This window comes from Erinaceus europaeus, chromosome 3 (genome assembly GCF_950295315.1).
Source record: "Erinaceus europaeus chromosome 3, mEriEur2.1, whole genome shotgun sequence".
NCBI classification, from domain to species: Eukaryota; Metazoa; Chordata; class Mammalia; order Eulipotyphla; family Erinaceidae; genus Erinaceus; species Erinaceus europaeus.
In genome coordinates this window covers 21,230,600-21,250,401 of record NC_080164.1, presented here as the reverse complement: position 1 = coordinate 21,250,401, position 19,802 = coordinate 21,230,600, and the positions used below count along the sequence as shown (strand labels likewise).

At 54.6% G+C, this 19,802-nt stretch overlaps 1 protein-coding gene across 4 annotated transcripts in view; it reads left to right on the top strand.

Moving 5' to 3' along the window:
• Window positions 1–14,646, top strand: part of GALNT14 (polypeptide N-acetylgalactosaminyltransferase 14) — a 148,021-nt gene extending 133,375 nt beyond the window's left edge. For all 4 annotated transcript variants that reach the window (XM_060186821.1, XM_060186822.1, XM_060186820.1 and 1 more), the window contains 9 exons: window positions 304–391; window positions 1,252–1,336; window positions 2,211–2,314; window positions 8,269–8,395; window positions 9,420–9,512; window positions 10,108–10,191; window positions 10,409–10,553; window positions 11,708–11,827; window positions 14,108–14,646. In XM_060186821.1, coding sequence (XP_060042804.1) covers window positions 304–391; window positions 1,252–1,336; window positions 2,211–2,314; window positions 8,269–8,395; window positions 9,420–9,512; window positions 10,108–10,191; window positions 10,409–10,553; window positions 11,708–11,827; window positions 14,108–14,266 — 1,005 coding nt within the window. In that variant the 3' untranslated portion in view covers window positions 14,267–14,646. The remainder of the gene's footprint in view (window positions 1–303; window positions 392–1,251; window positions 1,337–2,210; window positions 2,315–8,268; window positions 8,396–9,419; window positions 9,513–10,107; window positions 10,192–10,408; window positions 10,554–11,707; window positions 11,828–14,107) is intronic.
• The last annotated feature ends 5,156 nt before the right edge of the window (window positions 14,647–19,802 follow it).

Sequence of the window (19,802 nt, the reverse complement as noted above, 5' to 3'; positions counted from 1 at the left end):
GCACTGCGGGACTGGTGGTGTCAATGTCTGAATGTCTGTGCCAGGGCACAGCTGGATGAGACTGTCCTCTCCTCCCAAGGGCTCTGGTCCCATGGACACGAGTGGGAGTATAGCTTTACTTCCTGGGGTACAGGCTGAGGTCACCTTCCTGGCTGTCTGTGCCCTGCTGTCTATCCCCTTTGTGGAGTGAGGCCAGTTCTGTGTCCCCTCCCCACTGTGTTCTTCCTTGACCAAGGTTGAGAGTCCAGGCTGGCCAGCCTGCCTCCACTCTGCACTGCCTAAGTTCTGGCCTGTGTGTTCCAGGACTATAAGCGGGTGGTATGCCCCGTGATCGACATCATCAACCTGGACAACTTCAACTACATTGAGACGGCCTCAGAGCTTCGGGGGGGTGAGTGCCTCCCCCTGACAGGCCCCAGGGACTACTGCAGTTCAGGGGGTGCTGGGGAGTGTCTGCAGGGCCCAGCCCTGGACCCCATCCTGTCAACCACCCCTACTGCCCCTTTATGTGGATAGGACCCCCATGAGATCTGGCTGTATGACAGGGACCACCCCTCCCCAAGTCTGAGAACAGGAGGGCAGCAACCCTCTGACTACAGGGTCCATAAACTATCCCCAGCATATCTAGCCCCCTGCCCAGTACCCACAGTGAACCCACATCAAGACTGACCTTTGAGTCAGTATCTCCATAGCCCCTGTGTACTTGTCCCCAAGGTTCCTGGCCCAGGAACCTTGCTACCCCATGCCCACCCTCAGACCCCATTCTACCTGCTGTGAGGCAGCAGGGGATGAACCAGAGCCTCATGGGTGACCAGCCAGTCCTCTGGCCAAGTGGCCTCCCTGTGTGATTTTTATTCTTTAAGCTATTTAAGAGAGAAAACAGAAAAGAGAGGCAGGCAGAGAGATGAGAGACACCACAGCATGGCTTCACCATGCATGAAGTTCCCTCCCCCTGGGGCTGTCCATGGTGTTTCCAGGTGGTGCTGGGACTTGAACCCAGTGCCTCACAGATGGATATGATGTCCTCTTCCTGCTGAGCTCTCTGCCTGACACCCCACCCCTGACCCTTTCCCTCCCTCCAGAACGCTCAGGGCAGTGGGAGGCAGGAGATGAGAGGAGGGACAGCCCTGAGACCCACATGCTGGGCAACTGAATGTCCCTGGCCTTGGCAGGGGGCAGTGGGCACTCCTGCAGTGAGCTCAGAGACCAGCTTCCACCGCCACCCCTTCACCCCTTCACCCCATGCTCTAGGCTTTGACTGGAGCCTCCACTTCCAATGGGAGCAGCTGTCTCCAGAGCAGAAGGCTAGGCGCCTGGACCCCGTGGAGCCCATCAGGTGGGACTGTCAGCTCTTACCCTGGGGTGGTGGAGGGAGCGTCAAAGCTGGGGACCCAGCAGAGCCCCAACTGGGGATGCCTCTGGCTCCAGGTTTCCCCCTCTGCCCTGAGTGGGGCTCTGGACAGATCCCCAGTCCCTGAGCTCCAGGGAAGGTTAAGGGCTCCATGCAACTTGTCCATCACTCAGCCATGTGGGGGGCAGCCCTTCCTCTTTCTTTCCCTAGGCCCCAATGGCTAAGCAACCCCCCAAGACCCAAGTGCAGAGTCTTGTCTCTGTCTCTCCCCATGTTCATTTCTCTGAACCTGTCTATCTCTCTGGCTATATTCCTCTTGCTACAAGGACACAGGCTATATTGGATTAGGGGTTACTTCGCTCCCTGCCCCCGTTTTTTTTAATGAACTGTGGGCATTACACAAGCACAGTCCTGCTGAAGAGACCTCCTGATCCCCATTTTTTTCTTTGTCTTTTAATTTCATTAACTTGGAGAGAGGAGAGACAGGAAGAAAGAGGAGGAGAGACACTACGGAGCTCCCCCTTGGACCTGTCTATGGTGTTCCCATGTGGTGCTGGGGCTCAAACCCAAGAACTATCTCCCAAGCCCCAGAACGTTCCATTTTAACTTGATGGCTCTTGGAAAGTCTCTCAGTCCAAATAAGGCTGCATTCTGAAGTTTCAGAGGTTAGGGTCCCGTTGTGCGCTTAGGAGAGTCTAACTCAGAAGGTGGGGGTGGGGGCAAGAGAGCTCCAAGTTGAAAAGCAGATGTGCTATAAACAAGTGCTGGGCTGCCCCTGCCTGAGCCACACTCTGCCCTCTCCCAGCAGCTGGGTGCTGAGCAGGCGCCCTCCAGTGACCCTCTCTGTCCCTGCCCCCAGAACCCCTGTCATAGCTGGAGGGCTTTTCGTGATGAACAAGAGCTGGTTCCGATACCTGGGGAAATACGACGGGGACCTGGATGTCTGGGGGGGTGAGAACTTCGGTGAGTTCCTCCCTGGGGGCACCACAGGCCTGGGGGGAGGGCCGGGGCAATGAGGGTCAGCCTGCTACATGGAGGTGGGGTGCTAGTTTGGGGGGGGGGCATAGCAGATTCTGCTATGCCCATGAGACCCCCACACCTCCAGGTGACTTTGGGGGTGGGGAGTTGAGATGCAGAGGACAGGAGGGCTGGGGCAAATGCCTGGTCAGGCATCAGAGGCAGGCTGGAGCTGAGCATGCTGAGCCCAGGGCTTGGGAGGTGGGAGAGAAGCTGGAAGTGGAGAGAAGTGCGAGCACCCTGGGTAACACCTGCCCCCCCCATGCTAATGAGGCTGGGAAATGGCACAGCAGGCAGAACTTGAATGCTCTGTAGTTGCTATGCATGAGGAGGACCTGAGTTCAAGCCTCAATTCCCCCCTTGCAGGATCAGTGAGCAATGGAGCTGTGCTGCAGGTGTCTTATCTCCTCCTCTGTTTCTCACACTCTATAGATAGAAAGAAAGAAGAGGGGAAGCGAGAGAGAGAGAGAGAGAGAGAGGGAGAGAGAGAGGGAGAGAGAGAGAGAGAGAGAGCGAGAGAGAGAGAGAGAGAGAGGGAGAGGGAGAGGGAGATGGCTGCCAGAATAGTGGAGCCATGCAGGCACTGAGTTCCAGTTCCTCTCCTGGTATCAAAAATGATTTTTATTCAAACTTTATAAAAATCCCAGTGCCATCAGACATGGTCAGTGTCCCTGCTCTTTCTCCCCTCTGAGCAGGTGGGCAGGGGTCGGGGGGGTGGGTGGGGGATAGAATAAAGCAGCAGCAGGGAGACACTGAAATAGCTACCACTTGACCCCAGCAGCTGTTCTCACAAATGGAGCACTGTGGAGACAACCCCCAGGAGAGCTGGCTGAGGCCTTCCAAGGGACGAGGGCTCAGCTACCATAGCAGAAACCACATCCAGGGGCTCCACAGGATCTTGGCCATGGGGGACAGGCCACAGCGGACAGGCCATAGGGGACAGACCACAGAGGGCAGGCCACAGGGGACAGCTCACAAGAGGACAGGCCACAGGGGATAGGCCACAGAGGTCAGGCCACAGGAAGACAGGCCATAGAGGACAGGCCACAGGGGACAGGCCACAGGAAGACAGTTCACAGAGGACAGACTACACAGTATATGCCACAGAGAACAGGCCACAGAGGATAGGTCACAGGGGATAGACCACAGAGGACAGATCACAGGAGGACAGGCCACAAGGAACAGGCCACCAGAGAATAGGCCACAGGGGACAGGCAATAGGGGAGAGGCCACAGAGGACAGTCCACAGGAGAACAGACCACATAGGACAGGCCACAGGGGATAGGCCACCAGAAAGTAGGCCATAGGAGAACAGGCCACAGGGGCACAGGCTATAGGGGACAGGTCACTGGAGAATAGGCCATGGGGAACAGGTCACAGAAGATAGACCACAGAGGACAGGCCACAGGGGACAGAGCACAGAGGACAGGACACAGGGGACAGAGTACAGAGGACATCCTCCCCCCAAAACACCTCCCTCCACCTCTTCCCAGAGCTTTAGCCCTACAGGGAGCTCGGTGTGTGTGTGGCGTGCTGGGGTGTGCTGGGGTGTGCTGTGTGTGTCCACCATAGATGCCCATCCTTCATCTCCTAAATCCCCCTGTGAGTGGCAGTGTTTGTTTCCCTCCTGGCTCATCTTCGCATGAACCCCAACCAGGCTCTAGTGAGAGTGAGAGCTTACCCACTCCCCGCCAAGCTGTGCTCCTGGGTGCACTGGACTCCCTCCCTGCCCTCATTTGGGCAGCTCCTTTGGTGACAGTATCATCATCCTACAACAGCACCCTCAGAATTTCTGCTCCAGTCTCACACTCCAGATGAGCTCAATTTTCTCCAGGCGATGCTGTCAGCCCCTACTCCCGCTTCTGTTTGGGGGTCAGTTCTGCACCCAGCCTTACACACATGCTTCTGGCTCCTTTGGGATGTTGAGTTCAGGGTATGCAGGGCCCCATCCTGGGGCCATCTCCTCACACAGCCTTGGCCTAGTCTCCTTGTTTGCTCCACTCCTATGGTCTTAGTGGTAGCAGGCACTGACCAGGTTGGCAAGGAGGGGGGGTTCTGGGGGGCTGTTGGGGCAGGCTCACAGTCCATCAGAGGGGTTTCCAGCCAGGGAAATCTCTGTCTTTTCCCACCCCAGATTTCATTATGTTCCAGTCAGCTCCAACACTTTCAAAGTCATTTCTGCATGTTTTTGTTTCACTTTTTTATTTTTTAATGTTCTCTTTAATTGTATTTATTTTTATTTTGATAGCACTGAAGGGAATTGAGAGGGGTAGAAGAGAGAAAGAAGGGAGGGAGAGAGGGGGAGAGAGAGACATGCAGCACTACTTCATGGTTCATGAAGCTCTCCTGCAGGTGGGGACTGGGGCCTTGAACCCAGGTCCTTGAACATAAGGATGTGTGTGCTCAACTAGGTGTGTCACCAGCCACTCCCTTCTAAAAGTTTTTAAGTGTGTGTGTGTGTGTGTGTGTGTGTGTGTGTGTGTGTGTGTGTGTGTGAAGAGAGGGGGAGAGAGGAGAAAGAAGTGTATGTATGTGTTGGGGGGGATGATGAATGAGGGAGACCCAAACCCCACTCTGTCATTCACAATTTTCTACTTTAGTCATATTTGCTGTTCACGTGATGCCAGGGATCCAACCGAGGGCTTCACACATTTGTGATACCCCCTGAGCTGCCTTCCAAGCCCATGTCTATATTTTGAGAGACCAAAGCACTGTCCCACCATTCATGGAGTTCCATCTGCCTTTGCCCTTGGTACTGTCTAGATGTTGCCCCTAGTGCTGTCCACTGTGTTGGCCATGGTGCTGCCTGTGGCATGCCCATCTGGTGCTGAGCTCAAACCCAAGGCTTCAGCCTGCAGGCATGTGCTGCTGGCCATCACCGCTCTGACCCCCCCCCCCCCAGCCTCAGGACTGTCATTTATTTGTACGCTGTCCTAGGTCAGGAGCATATTGCATCATGCCGGGCTAGCGTGGGGGTGCCTTCTTCCCAGGCGCGTACTCTCTGGGTTGGATAGCAGAGCCATCCTGGGCTGCTGCTTACTCAGCGAGGCAGGAGAGAGACCAGGAACTCGTGGCGGAGCAGGAACCAACTGTGTCTTTATTGATCAGAGACAACACTTTTATATGATAGAGCCAGAAGCTGGAAGTCGGAGAAGGAAATGTCTAGGAAAGGGGGTGGAGAAAAAGGAAAATCGAGCTAAGGTAGAAACTTCCTCAGCAACTGTTGTGAAGGTTTTAATCAGGGATTAATCTTACCCTGCAGGCAGGGCGGGTCTCCAGGTAGAAAGAAGATAGATCAAAGGTATGGAATTGGGTGGGAATCTTTCAGGCAAAACAATGATTATGTAAATAGGCCGTAGTATCAGGAATTTAGGAGAGCTGGCTTAATGCCCCGCAGCATCAGCCCTGGCCACCCCAGAGTTGAGAAGGCAGGAATTTGAGAGCATGAGACAGTGATGGGTGTGGGGGGTAGAGGGGCTGATGGGGTGGGAGGAAGTGCTGCAGGTGATGGCAGTGCCAGAATGAGGGAGCCCCACCCAGGCTCACCTACCCTGAGGATCCAGGGGTGTGTGTATGTGTGTGGGGGGGTTTCCTGTATTCCCAGTCTTGGGGTTTCCATATTTAAAGTAGGTCTCATCACATGGGGTGGAACTTGGGGGGGGCGACCTCGGCAAAGTGGGTGTGTCTGTGCAGGAAACAGGGTTCCTGTGGAGTGGCTCCACACCTGTTTGCCCCTGTATCCACTCAGGGCTTCATCTCACAGCAGGAGAAGCGAGGAGGTGATTGGAAAGGCCTGTGGACAGGTAACCTCTCACGTACAGGGGACATGGCCCCACCTCCCCTGTGCTTTTCATCTGTCACAGCACCTGATGTGGCAGAAGTGGGGTGTCCTTGACCCCAGCCTGCACCCTTCAGGGTGCTTCCCCCCCCCCCACCCAGCTGAGCAGTCTGGGTAATTACATCTGCAACAAGAGCCTGGTCTTTAGGGAAATGGAGTTTTTAGCCTTTTCCCCCAGAAGTTGTTTTGCATTAGAATTGGATGCTTAAGCTCTGATTTGCATAACACAGAGATACAAGTAATAGATCTGAGACCTGAAGCTACTCTTTAGTCTCTAGAGAGAAAAGGAGCCTGTGGCTCAGTGAGGTGCAGTGTGTGTGTGTGTGTGTGTGTGTGTGTGAGTGTGAGTGTGTGTGTGTGTGTGTGTGTGTGTGTGTATGTACATGCACGTTGGTGCTGTGTGTACTGTGCTCAATGGGAACTGCATCCCATCCCCTCCTTGGCACCTGTTGAAATGGTTGTCCAGCACCCCAGTTTCAGAATGGGGTCTCCAAGGCACAGCAGACACAGCCAGAGGTGGTGACAGATGACCCCAAACCCCTGAGACATCAGGCTGTATGGCGTTTGGCCTGTGAATTCTGCTCTGATTCACCCTCTGCTCCCTACATCCTCTGCCTTCATTTAAAGGTACTTTATTGCTTAAAAAATGCCAACCATCCTCTGGGCCCTGGATGAATCCAAGTCTGGTGCTGGTGGAAGGTCTGGTAAGCCAGGTGCTCTCTGCAGGGTCCTAATGGTGTGAGTGTGGAGCCCCTTGCAGGAGGAGGTTATGTCACCATCTGAATACAGGGATGGAAGACCCGGGGCTAGGTGTGTGTGTGGTGGTGGTGGGATGGGGGGACAGGGCTCCCTTTGGGAGTGGAAGCAGACTGAGCTTTATGAGTTGATCCTATGACAAGATCCCCACATGACTGGTGGAATGATGTCCCCGCAGAGAGAGACACCTCTTCCTAACTGTCCTGGTCTCAGGTTGGGTTCCCCTGTCACTGTGCTTTCCCATGCATGGTGACAGTCGGTAGGAGTGACTGTCACCTGATTCCCAAGGAAGCCTGCCTTGGGGAGGTCAGCCCCATAACAGGTTAAGAGCTTCCTGTAGGTGCCCAGCTGCTCAGATCCCATGCCTTGCCTTTGGGCCCCTACTCCAGGTCCTTGTCATCATGGGGGTGTGGTGGGAGAGCAGGAGAGAAAAGGGCAAAGGACACAGTGGTCCTCTCTAGCCTCTGTTGATCAGGTTCTGTACTGACATCTATATGGAAGATAGTCATTTACATCTATATCTGCAAGAGAGACAAGCATGTTTCAGGAGCTGAGCATTTATTGAAGCAAAGCAGGCATAGAGAAGATAGGAAAATATGAGATTTAGAGGTGTGCAAATCAGAGAGAGAGAAGAAGGAGGAGGAGGAGGAGAAGGAGAAGAGAAGGGGAGGCGGAGGAGGAGGAGAAGGAGGAGGAGGAAGAAAGAGAAATATTCGAGGACCCAAGTTTCCAAATCAAACTTTTACAGTGGCTTCCAGGGATGCTTGGGACTCTGCTTCAGCCTTTGTCTCCAGGTGTTCACATCTGCATTCACCTGCATTCTTGGCCTCTGCTGTCAGGGAGAGGAAGATGCTAAGCGCAAGGTGCAGACACACCGGTGCCTCTCAGCCCTCTTCCCGGCTGCCTGCAGAGGGCAGGGCGAGGGGGTACTAATGTCTTTTCTCCCGAGGAGTCTCCCTGACACGCTGCTCTCTTGAGAAGCCCATTCTTCATCCCAGCAGCCCCTGTGGCCCCCACTCTGAGCGCATAAGCTGTGACCTGTTGGGAAGGCACCTGTGGGCAGGTGGAGGGACAGGTGTGGGGAAGGTGTGGGTGCTCCTGAAGCCATGCGAGGCAGGAGAGGACAGGGCAGGGCAGGTGAGAGCTGGCATGAAGACACAGTTCTGCTGTTCATACCATCCTCACAACCCTGTTAATACATAGGGAGACAGAGGCCAAAGGTGGGCACAGCCCTGGCTGCTTCTTGGGCCTGGGGGCCCCCTCAGTGTGGGGGCAGGGCAGTGACAGGGTGGATGCTGTCTTACAGAGATCTCCTTTCGTGTGTGGATGTGTGGGGGCAGCCTGGAGATCGTCCCCTGCAGCAGAGTGGGCCATGTCTTCCGCAAGAGGCACCCTGACGCCTTCCCCAATGGGAACGCCAACACCTACATCAAGTGCGTGCCTGGTGTCCAGGGCTGGAAGTGCTCAGCTCTGGGCCCCATGCCCTCCCTAGGTCTCACCAGCACCACCCCCCCTTGGAACCCTGGTGACCCAGTCCCTGGGCAGAGCCACCCCTGCAAGGCTCAGGGCTTAGGGTATTTGGGGGGGAGGCCAGATTTCCCCTCAAGTGCTAGAATATCCATGGCTCCCATTGGCTGGGTCATAAAGGAAAGGAGTTTCTCTTCTATACCGTAACAGTACATACAGAAAGGTTGGGTAATGATTTACAATTTTAGGGTTGAGTACATTGTGGACCATGAGAGAGAGGGGACGTGTAAAATGTGTGTGGGGGGCAGTTTTAGTAAAGAGTTAACTTGCTTAAAGGCCCCCAAGGCCAAGCAAACACTAGAAATAGAGGAAGATTAAGCCTGGAATTCATAGATGTCCTTTAGACCTGGCACACATATTTGTAATTATTAATATCCTATATTACTATATTTAATATCCTATATTAATATTATATATTAAATTATATTTAATATCCTATATTACTATATTACATGCGCCCATCTGTCTGCTTGTCTGTGACCTTGAGGCCAGCCTCAGACCTGTGCTATACAGAGAGAAGAGACCAGCCTTCTGACAGCAGATTCCTTAACTCCCATACCTGCTTGTCACATGACAAGGATGGAAAGGGGAGCTGGCTTCCCCAGGATTCGAACCTGGGCGGCCATGTCCCCTGAGTTCACTGGGACCCATGTCAGATGCACTGGGCTCCCTGGCTTTCTCCCCTGCCCCCAGCTCTTTGACTGTTTTCTCAGAGCTGCAGAATTCCTGTCCAGTGCGGGAAGGAAACACTTATCCTCACTACTCAAACCCACACCCTGGGACCCAGTCCTCTCGGGTGGGGTGGAAGTTGGACCCAGCCACCCTGGGAAGAGTGGGGTGACCTGATCTGATCTGACACACACATGCACACACACCTTTTGACTGGCTCCCTTGGGATCCTGTGCACAGCCCTGCTGCCCTTCTCCACAGGAACACCAAGCGCATCGCCGAGGTGTGGATGGACGAGTACAAGCGCTTCTACTATGCCGCCCGGCCCTTCGCGCTGGACAGACCCTTTGGAGAGTGAATGTCCCCTCTGGCTGCAGGGGTGTGGGGAGTGGAGACTTTTTCCAGAAAAGTTTTATTTAACTTAATTAATTTTTAAATCACCACCAGGGTGGAGCTCTATGCGCCATTGCTCCTGATGGCCATTTTTTCCTTTTTCTCTTTTCTTTCTTTTTATTGGATAGAGACAGAGAGAACTTGAGAGGGGAGGGGGAGATAGAGAGGGAGAGAGACAGAGGGGCACCTGTAGCTCTGCTTCATGGCACATGAAGTTTCTTCTCCCACCCACAAGTGGGGAGTAGAGGTTTGAACCTGGGTTCTTATACATGGTAATGTGTGCACTTAACCAGGTATGACAAAGTCGGCCCCTTCTCCAGAAAGGTTTTTTATAACCACCCCCCCACCCAGGCCCCTCTGAGCAGGACCTTGGTCCTGTGCCTCCCCTATCCTGTCCCCATGCTGGGCTTGCAGCTCAGGGCTTTTCCTCTCCAGCCTCCTACTCAGGAGAGGCTTAGGGGGTACAGTGGAGTCTCCTTGTGGTATCCTCTCTGAAATCCGCACCAGCAAGGTGCCATTCTTAGTGGTACAGCCACTTTCCTTTGTGTCTCCCCAGTATCCAGGCCAGGCTGGACCTGAAGAACCATCTGGAATGCCAGAGCTTCAAGTGGTACCTGGAGAACGTCTACCCAGAGCTCAGGTCTGACGCTGCCTTGCTGGTGGCAGGGGACACAGCAGACAGGGAGGGAGGAAGGAGCCTTGGGTCTGGGGGTTGAGGGGTGCTGAGAGGACCCCTGGGCTCCCTTCACCCTGAAGCAGAAGAGGAATTCTAGCAGCGGGGCATTGGTTTCTCAGACCCAGGCTCCCATGCATGTGTATCCTCGGCTTGGCACTCACTGTCCCCATGCCCTCTCCAGAGTCCCTGAGGATGCCTCCATCCAGAGGGGCACCATCCGCCAGAACCAGAAGTGCCTGCAGGCCCAGAGGCAGGGTAGCCCTGAGTTCTATGGCCTCAGCCTCAGGCCCTGCACCCGGGGCAGCCACGAAGACACCAAGTCCCAAGTAAGGTCACCTGGGGAGCAGGGCGGGAGCTAGCACTCTGCCCTCTCACCTGTGACCCAGCACAGCTGGGGGACAGGCAGGGCCCCCCACTCGGGGACAGAAGCCCAATGAGGGCCCCAGAAGCCAAGCTCCCCACTGTGGCCCCAAGGAGCTGGGTACTGCTTCCCTGTCACCTGGGCTGCCGTCAGAGACCACAGTGTATCAGCCTGTCCCCAAGTGCCAACCTTATTGCCAGGCAGAAGCTAGTGTAGGCTGGGATGCCGGATTTGGGGGCCACTTGAATAGGAGTAGGGGAGGCCCCCGTTCTCCCTTCCCCTGGACCTAGAGTCTTCACAGCCTCTGCTAGTTCCAGAGTGAGGTGGGTGGGATTGGAGTCCTCGAGGCTGCCTCTACCCTCAGGCTGTCCCCCTGAAGCTGGCTGACCCCTCTCTTCCTAGACTTTGGTGTAGTATCTGCTGGGGTTCAACGCAGCCCAGTTTACCAATCTCAGGTCCCTTCCTCACCCCCTTCAGACATCCCCACTCCTCTGCATTCCCACTGGGATTCCCACCTGCATGGGTTTTACCATTCCACCATCCATGGAGCTTCCTTTGGTGCTTTGGTGTGCTCTCACGTGATGTTGGGACTTGAACCCAGGGCCTTGCACTCAGCAGGCATGAGCAATCTCCTGGACCCTAGCCCAATGCTTACAGTGGCCCCTGAAGGAGAACTTGGTGCTCTCTTCACTTTGGTGCATGGTGTGGGGGTACACTCAGATACAGCATTCGCTTTCAGCACTGTGTTAACTCAGTCAGTGCTTCTGATAAAAGCATGGCTTCCCATGTGCTGTGATCTGAGATCATTGCCTGGTTTATTCTTACACAACAGATTCTCTACAGGTTGAGTGGTCAGGAGATTGAGTGCGCCACCCCCAACCCCACCCCCACACACACACTTCCTTCCTTTACCCTGCTAACTTGAGGTGGAAGGGCCTGAGCAGGCAGCCCTGCATCCTGGGGGCAGGGGATTCTGGGGTGCAAACCTCAGTACTTTCTGTTGTAAACATCACCCTAGCTAAGAACTGTCCTTCCCCCATGGAATGAGGCCTGCCCAGAACCCCCAGCACCTGCCTCCCCATTTCATCCCCCCTGGTGAGTGAGTGCCCCCCCCCCCAGGTGTGGGCCTACACCTATGCACAGCAGATCATCCAGGAGGACCAGTGCCTGTCAGTCGGCACCTTCTTCCCTGGTGCCCCCGTGGTCCTGGAGCTCTGCCGCCTCTCGGACCACAGCCAGGTGGGTGGTGCTCGGTCCTGGGGTTCTGGCCCCTGAGGGAGTCCTGGGGTGCAGGGCCCAGAGAGAGCGGAAGAGGGTTGTGAGGTGAAAGGCCTGGGGCTCAGACATAGTAGGACTGCTTCCATGGGACCATGTCACCCCATGATTGGTCCAGCACCCCAGGGAGTCCTCCTGCTATGAACACCTGCATCTACTGCTCTGTGCCCTGTTCCAATACCCACCTGGGGCACCAGAGCCACAGACTGGGCAGGACCCTGATGGTTTGCCTTTGGCGGGGGCTGAGTCTGGACTGCAGTAGCATTAAGAGAGGCTGGTGCCCACCTAGGGCCTCAGGAACTGAGTGACCCTCGGCTGGGGATGCTGCCTCTATGACCAGGCTCCTCCTCTGTGAAGGGCAGTTGGGGGTTTGACCCTCACCAGCGCAGCTGCTCACAGCTGCAATGCCCTTCCACCTGGAGGGTGGGGCTCCCCACTTGGGCCCCTCCCTCCCTCCTTGCCATTTGAGGTCTGGGAAGTGGCAACCAGGGAGCTCCTAGCCCCTAAGGCCCTGGAGTGTGCTCTGACCTCAGGAGGGGCTGAGTTCCTGCATGCCTCTCAGGAGCCCTTCAGCCACCCCCAGCCACCCCACCCTCCCCTCTCCTTTCTAACACCGCCCCTCCCCTAGCCATTTGGCCATCCTCATCTTCCTCCTGCTGCTGGCGTGCTTCACTCTGAGTCTGTTAGCGGGAAAGTCACTGCTTTCTGATAAGTTTTCCGAGCAGCCAGTCATTTTGCTTTTATTTTCTCTTGCTTTCATCCTTTTTTGTTCTTTTTATTTTTAAACTTTGTTTATTTATTTTGGTTTATTTTATTTTTAATTTTATTATCTTTATTTATTGGATAGAGACAGCCAGAAATCGAGAAGATAGGAGGAGATGGAGAGAGAGAGACCTGCAGCCCTACTTCACCACTTACAAAGCTTTCCTCCTAGGAACCCTGGTCCTTGCACATTGTAATATGTGTGCTCAACCAGGTGTGCCACCACCTGTCTCCTTTGATTTATTTTAATGAGCAAGATAGAGAGTTACCAGAGCACTGCTCAGCTCTGGCTGACGGTGGTGCTGGGAACTGAAGCTGAGACCTCAGAGCCTTAGACATGAGAGTCTTTTTGCATAACCATTATGCTGTCTCCCCACATTTTATTTATTTAAGACAGCGTTAACTTGAGAGGGAAGAGGAAATAAAGAGGGAGAGGGGGACAGAGAGACACCTACAGCACTGCTTCACTGTTTGTGACGCTCCCCCACCCCACAGATGGAGACCAGGAGCTTGAACCCAGGTCCTTGGGCATGGTAATGTGTGCACTTAAGCCAGTGTTCTACCACCTGGCCCCTCAATTTTATTTTCTTTAAATATGATTTAAAAGATATAAGCAAGGGCTGGGGAGAGAGCATCATGGTTCTGCAAAAGGTTTTTGTGCCTGAGGCTCTGAGATCCCAGGTTCAAACTTCAACCTTCAGCCATAACCGATCAGAGTTCTTATGTGTCTTTCCCTCTCTATGTGTATCTTTCTCTATCTCTCTTTCATTGAAATATATATATGTATATACGTGTGTATATATATATATATCCGCCACCATCAGACCTCTCATGTCCCCCCACGTGGCGGGAAGGGCATTGTCACTGTGTGCCTATAGCTGTGCTGTGTGACACTTCTGATCACACAGCAATAAGCACCCCAGTGTCCTCACTGGGACCCAGGACCTAAGCCAGCAGTACCCTCCAGCTCATCTCCTCCCCTCCCCTCCCCTCCCCTCCCCTCCCCTCCCCTCCCCTCCCCTCTCCTCTCCTCCCCTCCCCTCTCCTCCCCTCCTCTCTCCTCCCCTCCCCTCTCCTCTCCTCCCCTCTCCTCTCTCCTCCCCTCCTCTCTCCTCCCCTCCCCTCTCCTCTCCTTCCCTCTCCTCTCCTCCCCTCTCCTCTCCTCCCCTCTCCTCTCCTCCCCTCTCCTCCCCTCCCCTCCCCTCCCCTCCCCTCCCCTCTCCTCCCCTCCCCTCCCCTCTCCTCTCCTCCCCTCTCCTCTTCTCGTCTCTCCTTCCCTCCCCTCCCCTCCCCTCCCCTCTCCTCCCCTCTCCTCCCCTCCCCTCCCCTCCCCTCTCCTCCCCTCCCCTCCCCTCTCCTCCCCTCCCCTCTCCTCTCCTCGTCTCTCCTTCCCTCCCCTCCCCTCCCCTCCCCTCTGCTCCCCTCCCCTCCCCTCTGCTCCCCTCCCCTCTCCTCTCTTCTCCTCTCCTCTCATCTCCCCAGCAATGGAGCAAGATGGGATCCCGCATTGAGCACCTGGCATCCCACCTCTGCCTGGACACAGACCTGTTTGGGGACAGCTCAGACAGTGGTCGGGGCGTGGTGGTGAACACGTGTGAGTCCTCGCTCATGAGCCAGCACTGGACCATGGTGAGCTCCTGACTGTCGGGGCAAGAACTGGAGACTGGGCTTCCAGCAGCACCGTAACATCTGCTCACCCTTTGTCTGGGAGGCAGCTGACTCAGGGAGAAAGGAGGAGGGGAATGCCAGGCCCATGGGGCCACAGGGCCACCCCCCTCCCACACACACATACACATGCTCTCCTGCTATGGGCCAGCCCTGTCCTGGCCAGGCTGCCCCCCCCAATCCCAGAATGCCTGAATGCAGACTCACTGGGAAGTGTTGACTTTGATATTTATTTCTTCTTGGGGGATTAACCCCCCCCCCCCCAACTGGGCTGAGCTGGAGGTGGGCCAGGGCTCAGCCAAGACTTGAAGGATGGAGGGAGTTTTCCAAGCAAATAAAGGCCACCTTGGACACCGCCTCTGTTTGGTGCTCACTTTGTTCCTATGTCAGAGGTGGTTTGGGGGTGCTCTCTGGGGCTGTTGGCTGAGCTCATCAAGAAGAGGACAGGGTGGGGAAGAGAGCATGATGGTTATATGAAGCGACTCTCATACCTGAGGCTCCAAGGTTTCAGGTTCAGTCCCCTGCACCACCATAAACCAGAGCTTAGCAGTGCTCTGAAAAAAAGAAAGGGAAAAGAAAGGAAATGAAGGGAAATGGTGGAGGGAAGGGAAGGGAAAAGAAAGGAAAGAAAGGGAAACAAAAAGCCTGGGTGGTGGTGCACCCAGTTGAATGCACATACTACATTGCTCAAGGACCCAGGTTCAAGCCCCTGCAGAGGGGAAGCTTCACTAGTGGTAAAGCAGTGTTGCAGATGTCTCTCTTTCTGTCCCCCTGTTTCATCTTACTTTTTGTCTGTATCTACTAAATGAATGAATTAATGAATTTTTACGAAAGAAAGGAAGGAAGGAGGGGAGGAAGGAAGGAAGGAAGAAGGAAGGAAGGGACAGGGCAGTGGCATGGGGACTTATGGCTCTTTTTTTTTTTTTTTCATTATCTTTACTTATTGGATAGAGACAGCCAGACACAGAGAAGGTAGAGGGAGATAGAGAGGGAGAGAGACAGAGAGACACCTGCAGCACTGCTTCACCAATTGCAAAGCTTTTCCCCTGCAGGTAGGGACAGGGGTGTGGAGGACTCAAACCTGTGTCAGCTCAGGCAGTCTGAGCAGGTACTGGGTCCCACCTGGACCCATCTGCTTTGAGGGGACTGGGTCTGGATTAGGCTGTTGGGGGGTGTTACCCCACCCCCAGGGAGGCTCACTTCAGGTCCCTGCATGGGTGTTGTCTTGCTCTAAGAAATCCCCCCTGTGCCTTATAGGGTGGGGCGGTGCTTGCTTCTGGTTAATAAAGTAGAGCCAATGGAGTCTGTGTGTTGCTCCACTGCTGAGTCACCATCACCCCAGGACTTAGCCTCCAGCACCACACACTAGTTCTCTCTCAGTTCCTGTGGGTCAGGAGCCCAGGTGCAGCCTCAGGGTGTGTGTGGGTTGGGGGGGCACTGCCTTAGGGGAGGCTGCTTCAGCAGGTTGTGGTCAGCTGGGATCACCACACCTGCTGGGTTTTTGGCTCCTGGAAAGTCGTGGGCCACAGGCTTCCCAACGCTGCCCAGCCCCATCCGCCTATCTAGCCCAGGGGCCAGGAAGGCAAAGGGCCGGAGGGGTGGGTGGGGATATGGCTTCCTGTTGAGCTTCCCTGCCTCTGCAAGAGGCAGTGGCCAGGCCACACCTGGGGCAGAGCTGCCCTGGCAGGTCTCTCCTGGTTCAGAATTCATCAGTCTCTGCACCTGTTGTCCCCCTGACAGGGTCCCTTCAGCCACAGACAACAGCATTGTCTCCGAGTGGTCTCCACCTGGGTTTCATCACCCATACAGCTTTGGCCTTCCCAGGGCTGAGGGACGCCTCAAGACTCAGGGCTCCAGTGGGGGTGCCTGTCCCCTCCTTGGCTGTGATTTGGCTTTTCTCTGGGGTTGCTTCACACACCCTGAAAAGGAGAACAGAGAATGGGTAGACAATCAGGGGGAGATGTCCACTGCCTCGTCACACTGTGTCTCCGAAGTCTAAACAGGTCTGACTGAAAGAAAGAGGCCACTAGGTGAGCACACACATTACCAAGTGCAAGGACCCAGGTTCAAGGCCCCAGTCCCCACCTACAGGGAGGAGGCTTTATGAACTGTGAAGTAAGGCCACAAGTGTCTTTCTTTCTCTCTCTTTCCTTCTACCTCCCCCTTCCCTCTCAATTTTTCTCTGTCCTATCAAATTAAAAAAATAATAAAAATAATTTTTTTAAAAGCTCATAAGAGAATGTTTTGTACTATGTGAGGATCCACTTCTAGGGCAACAAACAGCACCTTCATAGGGCTCAGGTCTGCCTTCTGGGAAGAATTGTGAGCAGAGGTTTCTGGGTATGGGAGGCAGCTAGCAGAGGGCCTGCAAATATTGATGCATGGGGGGTGTGGGGGGGCAGTTCAGGCTTTCTCTGGTGTTTGAACTAGAAGTAGGGGTGATGCCTCAAAAGCAGTTGCTCCCCCAGCCTGCCTGCCTGGGGTCCTTCTCAGACTTCATTCCCCATGTTGTGGGGACCCCCCTGCCAGCTCACCCCTGACACCCCTCCTGGTTATAAGGCTGTAATGGGCTGTCACTGAGTCTTCCCCACAGCGGGGTGGGGGGTGCTTGTCTCTGGGTGCAGGCACTTCATAAATCTCGGTGAGTGAGTGAGTATGCAGCCTGTGAGTCTTTTCTGCCACTTCCTAATTACCCTAGGTGACAGTGATCAGACACTGGCGTTGTCAGAAAGAAAGCAAAGGCAGAAATGGAGGGAGGACTGAGAAGATGAGTCTGCAACAATGGAAGCTGGTTACAAGCCATATAGATCTGGAGATCACGCATATTTTACTCAGTAATGACAAGAGTTTAGCGCAGAGAGTGCTGGCTGGAGAGAGCTATCTATCTGTCTATCGGAAGGGAAAATCCTTACGCCTTGCTGGAGCCCAGCAAGAGAGCATTTGTCCTCACACCCCCTGGGGGGCAGTGGGGTGCGGGGGGGGGGGGTGGGCAGGTGGGGAGCAACTCACTTCACCCACAATGCCCTGGCACCTGCCCACCAGAGTCCTGTGCTGACCTGCAGTAAAGGTAGTCGCCCTTTATCTGAGGTTCAGGGTCCTTTGCAGACCCCCTCCCCCCAGTAGTCCCTACAGCCTGTGGTAACACCTGGGCAGCATCTGGCACACTGAGGAGCATGTGACAGTCACACGGGATCCATGCCAGGTGCGGTGACCTCTGGGGCATCACCCAGGGCCCCTGAAGTGCCACACTCCCTGGTGGTCCCCCGTCTTGGGTAGCCCAGCACTGGATCAGCAAAAATAAATAAATAAGTAAATAAATAAGTAAATGGAAAGGAAAAATTCCTAACTTGAAGTACTGCATTTGCCACAGAGCCAACTGATTTAAGGGAGCCATATTCCCACCATCAAGAGAGATTGTAGGCATGGTGGAGGGGGTAGAGATTGAGAGAGGGAGAGAGATTGAAAAAAAAAGAGAAAAGGAGGAGGGAGAGGGGGGCAGAGAAGGGAGGGGAAGAAGGGAGATTAAGAGAGAAAGGAAGGGAGAGAGAGATTGAGAGAAGAGAAAGGGAGGAGGGGGAAGGGGGAGAGAGAGTAGGAGGGAGAGAGGGGAGGTTGGGAGGGAGAGGAAAAGAGAGAGGAAGAGAGAGAGAGAGAGAGGTGGGGAGAGAGCTTCAAGGAAGTGGAGAGAGGAGAGGAGAGAGGCCACCACACTGGGCTGAGCAATGGCTCTGGGCCATGGTTGCCTGTCCCCAAGGCCTCTGGTCTGGCTGCCCCCAGCTGTGATTTCATGGCACTTCCTAATTACCCCTGGCAGCAGTGACCAGACATTGGCATTGTCAGAAAGAGAGCAAAGGCAGAAACAGAGGGAGGGCCTGGAAGAGGAGTCTATAACAATAGGCCACTCAGGATCAGCTGCTATCGGGGTGTCCCGGCCTGTCCCCAGATCTTCTGTGGGGTGCCTCAGTGTGATGGGCCAGCCTTCTGCAGAAAGAGAGGAAACCCTCCTCAAAGCTGAGGAACAGGACCAAGGGGGGCAGCCAGCTCGGAGAGATAGACAGCAGCTCCAGGAGATGTCCCTGCCTATCCCCACAGTACAAGGACCAGGCCTTTTCATGCCACTAGGGCCCAGGGCCTGCTTTGCCTGGCACTGGAGGCAGGGCCTTCTGGGGTGGCCTTCACTGCTCCCCTCAGCCAGCCCTTCCTCACTAAACATTGTAACAATGTCCCATAGTCCCAGTGGCTCCCCAACTCCCTGACTTATGGAAAAAGTCTGGCCTCCCCTTTTCCTCCTCCACAGCAACTCATACTATGGGCCAGGCTGTGAGACACTGTGGGTTCAAATCCCGGCTCAGCCAGGACGTGTCTGTGTGACTGCTGGTAGTGGCTGGATATCTTTGAAGTGGGCTCCCTGCTTTGGAGATGGAGCTGAGAGGGAAAGCCAGCTTGGGATGTATCTCTGTGTGATCTGGAGGGACTGGACCTTGTGGTCCCAGATCCAGTCGGGAACTGTTGTTTTCACAAAGATCCACAAAGTATAAGAGCAACCGAGTGCCAGGGACAGGTGAGTAGGTGAAGTAACAAGAGCAGCCCTCCTGCTGTGACACAGGTGAGGCTTGTGCTGTGGAAAATAAGAAGAAAGACAAAACCAGGATGTAAGGAATGACACAAAGCCAGTTCGTAGGGAGAGCTCCAGCTTGCATGCCCAAGGCACCTGAGGTCCCAAGTTCAATCCTCAGCACCACAAAATGCCAGAGCTGAGCAGAGCACATTTTCTCTCTCACACTCAAAAATAAAATGAGGGGGTCCTGCAGTGGCTCACCTGGTTGAGCATGCACGTCACCAAGCTCAAGGACCTTGTTCAACACCATCCTAGTGGCTTCCCAGCTCCCAGACACAGGGAAAGCTTGGCCTCCCCTTTTCTTCCTCCACAGACCCCCCATTCCCTGCCTGTGGGGGGAATGCTTCATAAGTGGTGACGCAGAACTACAGGTCTCTCTCTGTCTCCCTTTCTGTCTCACCCTCACCTCTTAATTTCTCTGTCTTATCCAAAGAAATAGAAAGAAAAACAAGGAAAATATGGCCACTAGGAGCAGTAGATTGGTAATGCTGGCACCAAGACTCAACAATAGCCCTTGTAACAATAAAAACAAAACAAAATAAAACAATTCCTTGGGTTCAGATCAATAAACAAGGTTGCCAGAGGGGAAAGTGTGAGGGCCAAAGGGCTGGGGGATGTTGGCCCGTGGGACCTGACCATGGTGTTATGGCTGGTCCGGGCAGAGGCAGGAGGTGTACCCCTGAAGCGCCAGCAGTGAGGTCAGCCAGCATCACCTCAGTAAGAGACTTTCTCATGCTGAGTTTTGGGTGGGGATCCACTTCTGATTTCAGAGCAGAGTTGGGGAGCCAGGCTGTCCCCCTTAACCTGAGTACCTAGAGGTCAGGTCTGGCTGGACCTTGGTAGGGTTGCCCAGAGCTGGGGAGACTTCCAACCCCTCTAGTCTGCAGCTCCTGA